We start from the raw sequence: 17347 nt of genomic DNA on the forward strand, positions 1-17347 counted from the left end.
GGGGAGAAAGTGGTCTCCCCATCCTATTCCTCCACCATCTTAGGACCGCCTCTCTTCCTTATTTTTAAAAGATTGTTTTTGCCCGATATCAGATTCTTGGTTGATAGTTTTTTTAGTTTGAGCACATTAAATGTATCATCACACTATTTTCTAGCCTCCATGGTTTCTGATGAGAAACCAGCAGTTTATTTTATTGAGGATCTCTTGTATGGGATAACTTGCTTCTTTTAGCTGCTTTCAAACTTCTCTCTTTGTCCTGGCTTTTAACAGTTTGGTAATAACGTGCCTAAGTGTGGATCTCTAAATTTCTCCTGCTTATAATTCAGTTTGATTTTTGGATGTGTAGACTCATATATTTCAACAAATTTGGGAAGTTGTTAGCCATTATTAGTATTTCTTCAAATTTTCTTTCCTCTCTATTTATCTTGGACTTCTGTAATGCATGTGTATATTGGTATGCTTGATGGTGTTCCATTAATGCCTCAGGCTCTGTTCCTTTTTCTTCATCCTTTTTTATTGGTCTGTTCCTCTGACTCCATAATTTCAATTGCCCTCCCTTAAAATTCACTAGGAACCTACAGAGGAACCTGGAATTGGATAGGAACATGGAATGTTAGGCCCACAAATCAAGGCAAATTGGAGGTAGTCAAACAAGAGATGTTCAAGAGTCAACATTGACATTTGAGGAATCAGCAAAATAAAATGGACTGGAATGGGTGAATTTAACTTAGATAACCATTATATCTACTACTGTGGGCAAGAATCCCTTAGAAAAAAATGGAGTAGCCATCATAGTCAACAAAAGAGTCCAAAACACAGTACTTGGATGCAATCTCAAGAATGACAGAATGATCTCTGTTTGTTTCCAAGGCAAACCATTCAATATCACAGTAATCCAAGTCTATGCCCCGACCAGTAATGCTGAAGAAGCTGAAGCTAAAACAGTTCTATGAAGACCTACAAGACCTTCTAGAACTAACACCCCAAAAAGAAGTCCTTTTCATGATAGGGGACTGGAAGGCAAAAGTAGGAAGTCAAGAAATACCTGAAGTAACGGGCGAGTTTGGCCTTGGAGTACAGAATGAAGCAGGGCAAAGGCTAATAGAGTTTTGCCAGGAAGAATGCACTGGTCATAGCAAACACCCTCTTCCAAAAACACAAGAGAAGACTCTACACATGGACATCACTAGATGGTCAACACTAAAATCAGATTGATTATATTCTTTGCAGCCAAAGATGGAGAAGCTCTATATAGTCAGCAAAATCAAGACCAGGAGCTGACTGTGGCATAGACCATGAACTCCTTATTGCCAAATTCAGACTTAAATTGAAGAAAATAAGGAAAACCACTAGACCATTCAGGTATGACCTAAATCAAATCCCTTACAATTATACAGTGGAAGTGACAAATAGATTCAGGGGATTAGATCTGATAGAGTGCCTGATGACCTATGGATGGAGGTTTGTGACATGTACAGGAAACAGGGATCAAGACCATCCCCAAGCAACAGAAATGCAAAAAGGCAAAATGGTTGTCTGAGGAGGCCTTACAAATAGCTGTGTAAAGAAGAGAAGCGAAAGGCAAAGGAGAAAAGGAAATATATTCCCATCTGAATGCAGAGTTCCAAAGAATAGCAAGGAGAGATAAGAAAGCCTTCCTCAGCAATCAATGCAAAGAAATAGAGAAAAACAACAGAATGGGAAAGACTAGAGATCTCTTCAAGAAAATCAGAGATACAAAGGGAATATTTCATGCAAAGATGGGCACAATAAAGGCCAGTAATGGTATGGACCTAAAGAAGCAGCAGATATTAAGAAGAAGTGGTAAGAATACACAGAAGAACTGTACAAAAAAGATCTTCATGACCAAGATAATCACAATGGTGTGATCACCAACCTACAGCCAGACATCCTGGAATGGGAAGTCCAGTGGGCCTTAGAAAGCATCACTACAAACAAAGCTAGTGGAGGTGATGGAATTCCAGTTCAGCTATTTCAAATCCTGAAAGATGATGCTGTGAAAGTGCTGCACTCAATGTGCCAGCAAATTTGGAAAACTCAGCAGTGGCCACAGGACTGGAAAAGGTCAGTTTTCATCCCAATCCCAAAGCAACGCAATGCCAAAGAATGCTCAAACTACTGCACAATTGCACTCATCTCACATGCTAGTAAAGGAATGCTCAAAATTCTCCAAGCCAGGTTTCAGCAATACGTGAACCATGAACTTCCAGATGTTCAAGCTGGATTTAGAAAAGGCAGAGGAACCAGAGATCAAATTGCCAACATCCGCTGGATCATGGAAGAAGGAAGAAAGTTCCAGAAAAACATCTACTTCTGCTTTATTGACTATACCAAAGCCTTTGACTGTGTGGATCACAATAAACTGTGGAAAATTCTGAAAGAGATGGGAATACCAGACCACCTGACCTGCCTCTTGAGAAATCTGTATGCAGGTCAGGAAGCAATAGTTAGAACTGGACATGGAACAACAGACTAGTACTAAACGGGAAAAGGACTTTATCAAAGCTGTATATTGTTACCCTGCTTATTTAACTTATAGGCAGAGTACATCATGCGAAATGCTGGGCTGGATGAAGCATAAGCTGGAATCAAGATTGCTGGGAGAAATACCAATAACCTCAGATATGCAGATAACACCACCCTTATGGCAGAAAGTGAAGAAGAACTAAAGAGCCTCTTGATGAAAGTGAAAGTGGAGAGTGAAAATGTTGGCTTAAAGCTCAACATTCAGAAAACTAAGATCATGGCATCTGGTCCCATTACTTCATGGCAAATAGATGGGGAAACAGTGGAAACAGTGTCAGACTTTATTTTGGGGGGCTGCAAAAACTTCAGGTGGTGACCACAGCCATGAAATTAAAAGACGCTTACTCCTTGGAAGTAAAGTTATGACCAACCTAGACAGCATATTCAAAAGCAGAGACATTACTTTGCCAACAAAAGTCTGTCTAGTCGAAGCTATGGTTTTTCCAGTGGTCATGTATGGATGTGAGAGTTGGACTATAAAGAAAGCTGAGCACTGAAGAGTTGATGCTTTTGAACTGTGGTGTTGGAGAAGACTCTTGAAGGTCCCTCGGACTGCAAGGAGATCCAAGCAGTCCATCCTAAAGGAAATCAGTCCTGAATATTGATTGGAAGGACTGATGATGAAGCTGAAACTCCAGTACTTTGGCCACCTGATGCAAAGAACTGACTCATTGGAAAAGACCCTGATTCTGGGAAAGATTGAAGGTGGGAGGAGAAGGGGACGATAGAGGATGAGATGGTTGGATGGCATCGCTGACTCAATGGACATGAGTTTGAGTAAATTCTGCAAGTTGGCGATGGACAGGGAGGCCTGGCGTGTTGCACTTCATGCGGTCACAAAGAGTTGGACATGACTGAATGACTGAACCGAACTGAAAATTTACGGTTTCTTCTGCATGCTTCATGCTATTCAACCTCTTTGTAAGCTTTTAATTTCTGCTGTTGTACTTTTCCATTTATTTCCTTTTTATAATTTCTTTTTACTGATATTCCCTATTCTTTCATATATTTTCCTAATTTCCTTAGTGTTTTTTTTTTTTTAATCAATGGTTTCTTTCAAAGAGCATATTTAAAGAGAGTTAAAGTCTTTGTTTTTAGTATGTTTGGCTTCCTTAGGGATAATTTCTGTCAATCTCTTTTTTTTCCTATGAGTGGTCCATACTTTTCCATTTCTTTGTAAGTTTTGTTGAGAATGGGACATTTTGAGCATTGTAATATAATAACTTTGGAAATTAGAGCCCCCCACCCATCCTAGGAACTGCCATTGTTGCTTGGTAAAGGCTATAGTTATATTTGTTTTAGTCTTTTCCAAGCCTTTTTTGCAAAGACTCTACTCGTGTGTTCTGGAACTGGAATCTCTGTTCCATTATCTCTGTGGTCAGCCAGTAACTGACAGAGATTTCCTTAAATGCCTGGATCCAGTAAGGAAAAAAAAAGAGAATGAAAAATATAGACTGTTTTGCCTCTTTAAATCCTCTCTACTATCATCATCACCAAGAAAGCTGCTTCAGCCCATGGGAGTTGAAACAATGACCAGTCCTTGTGCCAGCCCCTCAGTGAACTGCCAGGCAAAAATTAAGATTACAACCCTAATTGTTTTAGGACAAGGTCCTTCTTGTCTACCTTGGCAACAACACACTGCACCATAATTGAGGGCAGCCACCCCCATAACTACCTGCTGTGGAGCTTGGGAATAAGGGTGGTGATCTCTATTTAAAATGCCAAAATTCACTGAAAGTTACCAGCCTCTTTTCTGTCAGTCACTCCTTTGGACACTGCAAGTGTTTGTCCAGACTCAGTTCCCAAAATAATTGCTTCAGACAGTTCTTAAACCGGATTAGTAGTTGTTCTGGTAGAGGAACCACACTGTTCTCAGCTTTGCAAGCAAGTAACACTCTTGGAAATATCTTTTATACATGTGTTTTTAGACACTGTTTTCCACGTAATACACTGTGGTGACCATACTCGTACACTGAAATAACACTGAAGAACTTTTTTTTTTTTCCCAAACACAATCTTATATGGAAGGTCAGTATTATATAACAGTAATTATAACAGTAAAACAGATAACCCTGTGATTCAGATTTAACCCTGGGTACTGGGAAGAGGAGTACACTCCTTTCTTGGCACCATGTTCCTCCTCCCTCAATCAGATTAAACACTATTCTAAAGCAGTGTTTCTCAAACTTCCTTTTATCTTCTTCTTCCCTTTCACTGATCACTTCCAAATCAAAAAAATACTGTCTGATAAAGACTAGTGAGAAGCAGTATAAACAAGTTACATTATTGTCATTGCTAATACCATATGTGAATTACCTGTTAGTTACTTCTATAAGAGAACAACATGAGCTTAAACCCATATTTCTATATGATAAAATTATGTTCTATAAAATTAACAGTAATTTTCATTTTGCAATTGCCGTCTTTAATATGATGCAAGTTATTTGACTAGCATAAGATGAAGAACAGCACACCACCAGTGAAATGTCACTGAATGGAGAAATCAAATTCATATCTACTTTAGCCATTGGTGTCTGAATATTTCATAATGGAATCATGGTGCATCATCTTGAAAATAATGAGCCAAAGTTACTATTGATGCAGTTATGTATCCTTGATGCTCCAGTGGCGTTACACACAACACCTATAGCAAATCAAACATGAAACTAGCAGTAACTTATAATTAAAAGGCAAGAATCTCAGTAGCCTGAAAATCAAAGCCTGTTCAAGACTCAGTTGATAATGTACCATTAACAAAGCATCCCTTCCCCAAATTGCAGAAATTCCAGAGCTCAGTTGGGTGTTTTATAATATTCCCAAGCATTGTGCAACAACTAAACTTCTTAGTAAACCTAAGTTAGGTCTCTCACTAAACATAAATAACTCTCAAATTTAAGGATACCAATTAGTAATTCCAGGTAACTGCCTCTATCTGTAAGGTGACTTATTAGTAGTCTTTAGTTATATGTTAAATAACTTGCTGTCACTTGAAGGACCCAAAGGGAGAGATTGCATTTTAGGGTCATCTTAAGGACTTGAAGAGCCCTTCTTTGGCCTGCTCTGAGAATCACAGCCCTACAGGATGACTAATGAAATTGTCTTACTTAGTTATAACCATTGCTTTGAGCTACAAAGCCAGGGGATATAACTGGCCCAGCAGGAGCTTGGGCAGCCCATTGCTCAGCCTCTATTCCCAGTTAGAATTTACTTCAATATCAGCTTCCTTGCTGCTTGTCTCATGCAGATTAAGGTCAGCCAACTAAAGAAGTGGTTGTATCACTTACCTCTCAGCCCTTGAAAAATTAGCTGGATGATTTCAAAGATTGCACCCAGATCTAAATTCAGTGATTGTCCTAATCTTAGGGCTGCATTGGTACCACAGAGGTCCGGTGAATAAATGTTGGCTTCATTCAGGAGTGTCATGCAGTTGGCTCTTAGGAAGTTCTGAGAAGAATGTTAATCATTAATCCAAGTGAAGGTTCTCCTGGGTGATATTAGATATTATTGGTTTCAAGTAAAAATGAAAATAAATATTATGTTCTCTTCCAGTTTTATTTTTACTACCAGTTTTCATTAAAACTGAATCATTTCTAGGTAGAAGTGTGGCTGCTCAGTGACTGTGTTTTAGGCATCATCCCCATTTTCCTCTATAGGATGGAGTTCAGCCATTCTGTGCTAAATGTAAAAGAAAATGCTGGCTTTATCCAAAAAGAGCAACATATGGAAGTGAAACTAATCCCCACATCTGTAGGAGACAGGAATGGGATACCTGTGCACAGAGTCCCCCTGCTCCTGTGTAGACAATGGTGGTTTTCTTATCTTGCCTAAGACACTGCACTTCAGAGAATAAATTGTTAATACCCTAATAAAAATTTGTGTTGGTGCTCTTTATTCTAACCCAACTGTGGGCATCACTAGATCTCTCCTGGGGTTGCATTTATTTCTTGCTGTGCAAATTGATGTTTGCTTTATATCCATTATATAACAGATAGGAATATAAAATCTCTCCCTTTCAGAGATAGCAATTATCACTTTAATATAGAGTGATACACCCCTTAGGGGTCATTTGTAGCAAAGATCCGGCATATCACTGTATTAAATGGCCAAATCTCATAGTACTACTTACTTAGTTCAAGCAAGTCAACTTTGTTACTTTTTCCTTCCAAAGACTTGACTGTGTTTCTGGGTTGGAAGGTGCCTCAACTCAAAGACTGGGTCTCCCCTTTTCAAGCCTAAAGATCTTAATACTCCAAAGAATTGGAGGAAATGTTTTCAAACCCTTACTAAAAATTGTGGTTAAAACAACTGCCACAACATTAGGGACACAAACTTGACACAATCCAGAGGGGGGAAATTGGCTATAAATCAGTCATGTCAAATGAAGACTCAATTCTCTAAATGCATCTCAATCTCAAGGCATGTTTAATTGCCAGACTCTATGGGAAATCACCAGAACCCTGCATATTCAAAAATAAAAATTTCTTACTATGGATTAATCAGAAAACTTTTTGTTGTCTTAAGGAGAAATATTAAAGAAGAATCATCTAATTAAATGTTTCCTTGTCTTTTAGAGCTTGCTTCACTGCAAAGCTGCGAGTGCTGAAAACACTGCTAATACATCTGAAACACTGCTAAATATTATATATCCATTGCTAACTGATTATCTTGCTTTTATTGTTTCTCCAGCATATTAAATGCTTTCTTCCCTTTTGAGGTGCCCACGGTCTGCAGATGACGAGCGAAAGCACCCTGTCCTCTGTCTTTTCTGCGGAGCCATACTGTGTTCTCAGAATATTTGCTGCCAAGAAGTCGTGAATGGGGAAGAGGTGGGAGCTTGCATTTTTCATGCACTTCACTGTGGTGCTGGAGTCTGCATTTTCCTAAAGTAAGTAGGATGCTTCATAATGAACTTAGTGAATTTGAGTCCAGTCTAGAGGCCATTATGGCAGGACAGTATGTTGATAGAATATGATCTGTCAGAAGTTAGAGCACAGACTTGTTATTCACATGCAATTGAAATAGTTTTAAAAATTAGTAGTTAAAAAATAGGAATCTATTCACATTTTTATTATTTGTGGAAAACCTTAAATATGAAACTTTATATTGATTATTCTGCTGTTGTGTAAAACTCAGGTAGAATGAAAGAGTTCAGAGTCTTAAAACTTAACTTTTCAAAGGACATGTAAATTGTTACTTTATATTGTTCTTTGAACGTTTTAATTTTCTTCACTTTCCTCTGTCAATCAAACATTGTTTCCCCTGGTGTATTAGCGAATGACTGAGAACAGACGAGTAATCTCTCGTATCTATGAAAGAAGAGTGCAAGCTCCTGAGAGAGAGAGAGAGAGAGAGAATTCAAAGTCTATGGCGTGTGCTTTTTCTCTCCATTCTCTCCATGTAATATAGTTTCTGTTTACATAAACCCAAACATCTCGCACACTGGGGAATATATAATCACTGCTTCTCAGCATCTGTTGGAACAAGGGGAATAAGTGCATGGAAGCCAAGTTCAAACATCTATTTTCTTTTAGGAAATCTACAGCAAGTCACCTACTACCTATTCCAACTGTTTATTTTATCATTTCTCTCTAGAGAACTTCAATTCAGTTCAGTCGCTCAGTCATGTCCGACTCTTTGCGACACCATGAATTGCAGCACACCAGGCCTCCCTGTCCATCCTGTCCCGGAGTTCACTCAGATTCGCGTCCATCGAGTCAGTGATGCCATCCAGCTATCTCATCCTCTGTCATCCCCTTCTCCTGCCCCCAATCCCTCAATGAGTCAACTTTTCGCATGAGGTGGCCAAAGTACTGGAGTTTCAGCTTTAGCATCATTCCTTCCAAAGAAATCCCAGGGCTGATCTCCTTCATAATGGACTGGTTGGATCTCCTTGCAGTCCAACAGACTCTCAAGAGTCTTCTCCAACACCACAGTTCAAAAGCATCAATTCTTCGGCGCTCAGCCTTCTTCACAGTCCAACTCTCACATCCATACATGACCACTGGAAAAACCATAGCCTTGACTAGACAGACCTTGGTTGGCAAAGTAATGTCTCTGCTTTTGAATATGCTATCTAGGTTGGTCATTACTTTTCTTCCAAGGAGTAAGCGTCTTTTAATTTCATGGCTGCAGTCACCATCTGTGGTGATTTTGGAGCCCCAAAAAATAAAGTCTGACACTGTTGCCACTGTTTCCCCATATATTTCCCATGAAGTGATGGGACCGGATGCCATGATCTTCGTTTTCTGAATGTTGAGCTTTAAGCCAACTTTTTCACTCTCCTCTTTCACTTTCATCAAGAGGCTTTTTAGTTCCTCTTCATTTTCTGCCATAAGGGTGGTGTCATCTGCATATCTGAGGTGATTGATATTTCTCACGGCAATCTTGATTCCAGCTTGTGTTTCTTCCAGTCCAGCGTTTCTCATGATGTACTCTGCGTAGAAGTTAAATAAGCAGGGTGACAATATACAGCCTTGACGTACTCCTTTTCCTATTTGGAACCAGTCTGTTGTTCCATGTCCAGTTCTAACTATTGCTTCCTGACCTGCATACATATTTCTCAAGAGGCAGGTCAGGTGGTCTGGTATTCCCATCTCTTTCAGAATTTTCCACAGTTTATTGTGATCCACACAGTCAAAGGCTTTGGCATAGTCAATAAAGCAGAAATAGATGTTTTTCTGGAACTCTCTTGCTTTTGCCATGATCCAGCGGATGTTGGCAATTTGATCTCTGTTTCCTCTGCCTTTTCTAAAACCAGCTTGAACATCAGGAAGTTCACGGTTCACGTATTGCTGAAGCCTGGCTTGGAGAATTTTGAGCATTATTTTACTAGCGTGTGAGATGAGTGCAGTTGTGCGGTAGTTTGAGCATTCTTTGGCATTCACCTACACAAACATTATTTTTTATTTTTCCATTTCTCTGCTCTAAGAGTCCCAGGTATCTTCAAGGTTGCAGTGGTTCTTTATAATGTGTACTCTTAGATGCTGGCTCTAACCAGAAAAGGCATGACACTTCCATAGATGACCTTCTTTCTGGCCCAGGGTTATCAGACTAGGAGATGTGGTTCTGTTCTTTGGTTAAGTTTCCTCCCCCACCTCCAGGTCATAGGTCAGGAAAGAGGGCAGAAACAACCCTAGCCACTATTTTCCAGGGTACCTATGGTTCAAACAGGACAGCCTCCTTCCTCTCTTCAGTATATTTAGTCAGTACTACTGGCTGACCCCATTTCCCTAAATCCGTGGATCCTTTCCCACAGCGTCAACAAAAATAGCAGTGTTCATTTTCTTTTATTTAGACAAACACAGTTTAGTCTACTTGTCTATGTTTATATTATCTTTATACTGAATTCCTAACAAGACACCTGTGGCCATTTCTTTTCTCTAGATTAATTTGATGCAATGCCTGTTATTTGCATACATGCACTTCCTAATATTCCTGTCATTTGTTTTGTCCTTCAGAATCAGAGAGTGTAGAGTGGTCCTGGTTGAAGGTAAAGCCAGAGGCTGTGCCTATCCAGCCCCTTATTTAGATGAATATGGAGAAACAGATCCTGGCCTGAAGTAAGTTTTTTTTAAAATTTTACTCATTATTATACATGGATGATAGCAGGTCTTTAAACACAAAAGCTAGTGTTACATATTGAGAGAGATTTTAAATAGCAATAAGTTGAAAATGTTAGATATCATGCTATCCTAAATGTAACAAATAATTTTCAACAACTTTGTGCTTCTCCAAAATTTGAGGGTAGGGTCTTCCCTAGTGGTTCAGTGGCTAAGACTCCCCACTTCCACTACAGGGGACACAGGTTTGATCCCTGCTCAGGGAACTAAGATCCTGTATACCACGTGGAGGCCCCAAAAAAACACAGAAAACAAATTGAGGATAATAACTTCTCCAAAATTTTTAGACCCAAGTCATCCTAAAATTTGAATCCTCTATTATTTTTAATCAGCCTTTCTTTAGAATTACTTAAAAGGTTTAATTGATGTTGATATATAAAAGAAGAAAAAAATCCTTGGTGTCCAGTGAGGGAGCTTGGTTTAAAATGGATATTCATAGTTCAATACTTGAAACTTTTTATTAGCCAGCTATGTCAGCCTCCTTTGTTCCCAAGCATTAGCAAAAATACTTAGAATCCTGAAATTTTCTATATCCTTCACTGATGTTAACAACTGGAGTACCACCCATGGGTATGAGAAAAAAAAAAAGTAGATAAAGGTTAGATCCCCTTACCATAAACTGTCTATCTTTGTTTAACTGAAAGTTTGTTCATTTGAAGTGTATTACTCAATATGAATTGGCTTATTAAATGAGGTTTGGAATGTCTTTGTTCATACAGGAAATTGTTTTTATTGTAACAGCTTTTAACCTGTATAGAGAAGGTCTTTGGATTCAGGAAGAAAAACGCTGGGTGGTGAAAGTAGTTAATGATTGAAGATAGGTCTGAGTTGTTCCAGGAAGATGTGAAGAAGCAGAATTTTTAAATTAGTTAGGTGATATGAAAGTACTCAACCAGATGAGACATGTGAGTACCTCAAGGCTGAGAATCTCACAGTTTTCTATCATTGGCAATAGCCAAACTTCAGTCATTTTGGATTAGTTGTTATACAGTGTTACAGACTGTGTGAATGAGGCCAAAAAGCCATTAAAGACCCACTTAGGCTAGCAACTCAAAATTGAATAGAACTGCGTCAAGTTATAAACCTTTCTGGCGACTTAAATGAGGTCCCATAATGCCCACGGTATGTGAAAGTCAAAGTGTTAGTCACTCAGTAGTGTCCAACTCTTCGTGACCCAGTGAACTGTAGCCCGCCAGGCTCCTCTGTCCCTGGAATTCTCTAGGCATGAATATTGGAGCGGGTAGCCATTCCCTTCTCCAGGGGATATCCCCAACCCAGGGACCGAACCCAGGTCTTCTGCATTGCAGGCAGATTCTTTACCATATAAGCCACCAGGGAAACCCAAATGCATTTGGTCTTTCCTAGCACAATGCATACATGCTCAGTCATGTCCAACTCTTTGTGACCCCATAGACTGTAGCCCACCGGGCTCTTCTGTCCATGGGATTCTCTAGGCAAGAATACTGGACTGGGTTTCCATTTTCTATTCCAGGGGATCTTCCTGACCCAGGGATCAAACCTGAGTGTCCTGCATCTCCTGCATTGCAGGCAGATTCTTTACCACTGAGTCAGCTGGTATATTTGACCTATTTTTCTGAATCAAGGAGTAGGTGTCTGCTTCATTAGCCAAGTGACTGATCCAGGTCATAGTGATCAGTGTTGAAGGGAAAATATACTTTTTAAAACCTTGTCCTGGTGATTCCACCCAGTTCCAGTAGTATCTCAAACATTCAGTATAATTTAAACAATAAAGATATGACAGTTGCTTGATTCAAACTTACATGTTTTGTTATTTTCTCCTAAAGGAGGGGCAACCCCCTTCATTTATCTCATGAGCGGTATCGGAAGCTCCATTTGGTGTGGCAACAGCACTGCATCGTAGAAGAGATTGCCCGGAGCCAGGAAACTAATCAGATGTTATTTGGATTCAACTGGCAGTTACTGTGAGCTCCAGCTCCACCTGGGAACAATCACGAATGAAGACAGGAATGAAGACTGATTCAAAATTATGGAGACCTTGCTGAAGGCTGGGGAAGGGTTGGAGGGTCTTTTGCTCCATGTCCATATTCACATATGTCAATAAAATATTCCTTAATGGAGTATTTCTTTCAATTAGCAAACATATGCTTAAAAGGGGAAAAAAAAACACATAGATTAATCTGTTTTATGTTCCAGAACACTAAAGAATTGCTTCTTCACCCCAAGTGTCTGATTCTGCTAATAGTTCCAGAAAACTCATTTCCCTGCATCATCTGTCCCATTTCACCCCATCCATCTGAAAAGTGAAGTCACATCAAGCAGTTGGCGAGCATTCTTATATATTGTTTAACTCTTCTACAATTTGGTGTTTCCCCCCCCAAATTTGGTTTAGCTAATGGATCACTGACAAGATTTTAATGATCTGTGATAGTCTTCCTTGCAGCTATAGAGGAATTCAGAAACCATGTGGTATACTTCAGTTGAGAAAATTTTCTTAAACATTTTATTAATATGTCTCTCTTAAGGAAAAGCCCCTCATGTTGCACTTACTGTTTCAGCCAGAAATTAAATTTCTGTATGGAGTTTCCATTTCTACAGCAAATTTCTGCTGGTATGGAAAAGCTTTTTTTCCTTGAGGTCAAATTTCTGTAGACCTCAAGAAGAGTTAGGATAATGTATTCATTATTTATCCCTGATGTGACAAAGCTAGCAATCCTCACCTCTGATGGTGAAGATTAGCTTTCTTGGGTTTTGAAATTATCCTTTCCATTTTACAAAGGCAAGTTTCTAAAATGAATTCGCTTATCTCTTGATTGTGGCACCACTGTATTAAATTCAGAAACCTGTTGCAGTTCTGTTTAAACTATCTATAGAATGAGGGTAAAAAAATTCCCCCAACGAGTGGAGCACTGGATGTAAATTAGAACAATCAGATTTAAGCCTGTTCTGTAACCTTCTAATGTCTTTGTAAGACAGATCCTTCATTTGTTATCTTTGTGCGAACTTTTCATAAACTCTGGGTAGATGATGCATACAACCAACCAGAAAAGCCACGTGGTCAGTGGTCTATGTCCTGTTATATGTAACAGGCTGTGGTTGGGCCATCTTGTTTATGAATAACAGAGCTCTCCTGAATCTCTGCATAGACTTCTTGGCTTTACCTTTTTATATCAAGAACTTGGAATATAAAACAGAAGGCAGAAGAGAAATTGAGATCTTATATTTTAACTTCTGTTGTCTCTGGGATAAAGTTAGAAGTTGGAAAAATGCATTCAAAGACTTACCTTGTTTTGCCTTTGGTGACCACGGTCATATGTGTTTAAATGTTTTCCTACCTTCTTTTTGCTCAGCAAAAGCAAGCAAATAAAAATATATTTGCAAATTGATGATACACATTTGGGGTTAGGTGTTTTGGTATCTTTATGTAACATAAGAAAGTGAATTTTTCAATAAGGGATTGGCGTGAACAAGTATCAGAATCACAATCATGATTTTCTACTTGAATAATTATCATTCAGAAAATATCAGGAAATATTAATAGATATAACTCTAGTGAACAATTTATAACTAGTGATGGGTGAGGGTTAGAAATTTCAGTATTCAGTTTGTCAAATTTACCAATATGACTAAATGATTACATTTCCCTTTATTTCTGATATAATTTGTTGAATTGTCTGGAAAGGTTTGAGCCATTTGCCTGGGAAACAGAAGATTCTGCCCTAATCAGTGGACCCCAGTTTAGCAAAGATAAACTGCTTTTTCATTTCTAGCCTTTTCCTATCCACTTCATAAATCCTAGAGTTAGGCTCTCAAGCTGCCAGAGGGACTATCCTGCAGTGGCCAGTCAGATCTTTACTGCCAAAGAACCCATTTCCTGTTGAGTTCCATTTCCTGAGGTTGACTCATATTTCTGCACTGTAGATGAACTTATGTTCTCAGTGCTGCCCCCAGCCCACGGGATTTCTAATTATGTTCAAATATCCTCATTGTTTGCCTTCATCATTGTAAACAATTTAAAAGCTTACGGAGTTTACTCTTAAAATGAGCAAAAAATCACTTTATTTTCTATAGTGTATTATGTGGAGGAACTGGTTCAACAGATTGGCTCCAAGACTGTGTTTTTCTAATGTTTGGTGAGGGGCTGGAAAGAATTTTAATGATGCAGTGAAGAAGAACATATATCTGTATAATTAATTTATTATGTTGGTGTATGGGCTGTGAGTTCACCCTTTAGTGGTCATTTGTCATTTCGTAACAACTATGCATTTGGTTCACTGTGATGATCATCTATATTTAGTGACTGCAACGTGTTTATACCACTGATTCAAATTCCATCCATGATGAGGTTATACAGATAATGCATATATTGATATCTTTTATTGAAAAATGTAAATTTAAAACTTGTATAATGTTCTGTGCTTTTTGAAATAAAATATCTTATATGTGTATATTTAAAAAGAAAGAAAGGGACTTCTCATGTTTGGGGATTTGGGTTTGAAGTATAAAAAACTACCTAGAATGGAGCTCTAGCTAAAAGTTAATATTTGTCAGCCCCGACAAACTCTTTAAAAACACATAGGCGTTTTGTGTAATTGTCTCCAAACTTTTTGACCATATACTCTTTATCAATAAATAATTTTACCTTCTTTGTTTAGGGGCTTTCTCAACACATACTGGCAGATATCATCTTCTTTGGAGAGACTGAAAAGCTTGCAGATTCCACTAGATTCTTTGGCCCTAGGCAGTGAAGCACAGGAACATCAGTGAATCCAGGAATATTCTCGTCCCCTTTTTCACGATGATCAGATTGAGAACACTCAGATTGGCTTCCACAATGCAACTTCCTACAGATTTGTGCTTGCTTTCTCTAGTACTCCTTGGTCTGTAATAGGAGTGTCCCTAACCCAGTAGCAGGTGGACCCAGCCATGGGTCAAGACACCCTGCTTCATGGAGAAACCCTATTGTCATTCCCACCACTGATGTGGCCCATGTATAACCCTTCCATTCTTCACCCAGAGTGTCAGCAGCAACTTCTGTGGTGACATGCTTCTCATAAGAGGTACGAAGTTTTCATTCATCATCCATTTCAATGAGTTTCTGGCAGCCAGGGGCAGGGAAAGAGATGTTCAGCTTCATTCTGAAGCAGCTGACTGCCTGCGAGTCACTAAGACAAAGCTCACCTATTTTTTAAAAAATTGGATGAGCTAACAGAGTCAGATGAACATTAAAGAGATGAGCCTAATTTTAAAATTGGCAAAAGATTTGAATAGATTTTTCTCCCCAAAGAAGATGTAAATTACCAATAAGTTCATGAAAAAAGGTGCATTAGTCATTCAATTCAGTCGCTCAGTCGTGTACAACTCTTTGTGACCCCGTGAACCGCAGCACGCCAGGCCTCCCTGTCCATCACCAAGTCATTCAGTTCAGTCGCTCACTCAGTCGTGTCCAACTCTTTGTGACCCCATGAATGGCAGCACGCCAGGCCTCCCTGTCCATCACCAACTCCCGGAGTTCACTCAGACTCACGTCCATCGAGTCAGTGATGCCATCCAGCCATCTCATCCTCTGTCGTCCCCTTCTCCTCCTGCCCCCAATCCCTCCCAGCATCAAAGTCTTTTCCAATGAGTCAGCTCTTTGCATGAGGTGGCCAAAGTACTGGAGCTTCAGCTTTAGCATCATTCCTTCCAAAGAAATCCCAGGGCTGATCTTCAGAATGGACCGGTTGGATCTCCTTGCAGTCCAAGGGACCCTCAAGAGTCTTCTCCAACACCACAATTCAAAAGCATCAATTCTTCGGCGCTCAGCCTTCTTCACAGTCCAACTCTCACATCCATACATGACCACAGGAAAAATCATAGCCTTGACTAGATGGACCTTAGTCTGCAAAGTAATGTCTCTGCTTTTTAATATGCTATCTAGGTTGGTCATAACTTTTCTTCCAAGGAGTAAGCATCTTTTAATTTCATGGCTGCAATCACACTCTGCAGTGATTTCGGAGCCCAGAAAAATAAAGTCTGACACTGTTTCCACTGTTTCCCCATATATTTCCCATGAAGTGATGGGACCGAATGCCATGATCTTCGTTTTCTGAATGTTGAGCTTTAGGCCAACTTTTTCACTCTCCACTTTCACTTTCATCAAGAGGCTTTTGAGTTCCTCTTCACTTTCTGCCATAAGGGTGGTGTCATCTGCATATCTGAGGTTATTGATATTTCTTCTGGCAATCTTGATTCCAGCTTGTGTTTCTTCCAGTCCAGCGTTTCTCATGATGTACTCTGCATAGAAGTTAAATAAGCAGGGTGACAATATACAGCCTTGACGTACTCCTTTTCCTATTTGGAACCAGTCTGTTGTTCCATGTCCAGTTCTAACTGTTGCTTCCTAACCTGCATACAGATTTCTCAAGAGGCAGGTCAGGTGGTCTGGTATTCCCATCTCTTTCAGAATTTTCCACAGTTTATTGTGATCCACACAGTCAAAGGCTTTGGCATAGTCAATAAAGCAGAAATAGATGTTTTTCTGGAGCTCTCTTGCTTTTTCCGCGATCCAGCGGATGTTGGCAATTTGATCTCTGGTTCCTCTGCCTTTTCTAAAACCAGCTTGAACATCTGGAAGTTCACGGTTCACGTATTGCTGAAGCCTGGCTTGGAGAATTTTGAGCATTACTTTACTAGCGTGTGAGATGAGTGCAATTGTGCGGTAGTTTGAGCATTCTTTGGCATTGCCTTTCTTTGGGATTGGAATGAAAACTGACCTTTTCCAGTCCTGTGGCCACTGCTGAGTTTTCCAAATTTGCTGGCATATTGAGTGCAGCACTTTCACAGCATCATCTTTCAGGATTTGAAACAGCTCAACTGGAATTCCATCACCTCCAATAGCTTTGTTCGTAGCGATGCTTTCCAAGGCCCACTTGACTTCACATTCCAGGATATCTGGCTCTAGATTAGTGATCACACCGTCGTGATTATCTGGGTCGTGAAGATGTTTTTTGCCCAGTTCTGTGTATTCTTGCCACCTCTTCTTAATATCTTCTGCTTCTGTTAGGTCCATACCATTTCTGTCCTTTATTGAGCCCATCTTTGCATGAAATGTTCCCTTGGGATCTCTAATTTTCTTGAAGAGATCTCTAGTCTTTCGCATTCTGTTCTTTTCCTCTATTTCTTTGCATTGATTGCTGAAGAAGGCTTTCTTATCTCTTCTT

General features: G+C 39.5%; 1 protein-coding gene across 2 annotated transcripts in view; it reads left to right on the forward strand.

Moving 5' to 3' along the window:
• UBR1 (ubiquitin protein ligase E3 component n-recognin 1) overlaps positions 1-13646 on the forward strand; it is a 153215-nt gene extending 139569 nt beyond the window's left edge. For both annotated transcript variants that reach the window (XM_040226813.1, XM_040226814.1), the window contains 3 exons: positions 7262-7432; positions 10005-10106; positions 11972-13646. In XM_040226813.1, coding sequence (XP_040082747.1) covers positions 7262-7432; positions 10005-10106; positions 11972-12113 — 415 coding nt within the window. In that variant the 3' untranslated portion in view covers positions 12114-13646. The remainder of the gene's footprint in view (positions 1-7261; positions 7433-10004; positions 10107-11971) is intronic.
• Positions 13647-17347: the final 3701 nt, after the last annotated feature.

The sequence above is a fragment of the Oryx dammah genome, unplaced genomic scaffold (assembly GCF_014754425.2).
Source record: "Oryx dammah isolate SB20612 unplaced genomic scaffold, SCBI_Odam_1.1 HiC_scaffold_26, whole genome shotgun sequence".
Lineage (NCBI taxonomy): Eukaryota > Metazoa > Chordata > Mammalia > Artiodactyla > Bovidae > Oryx > Oryx dammah.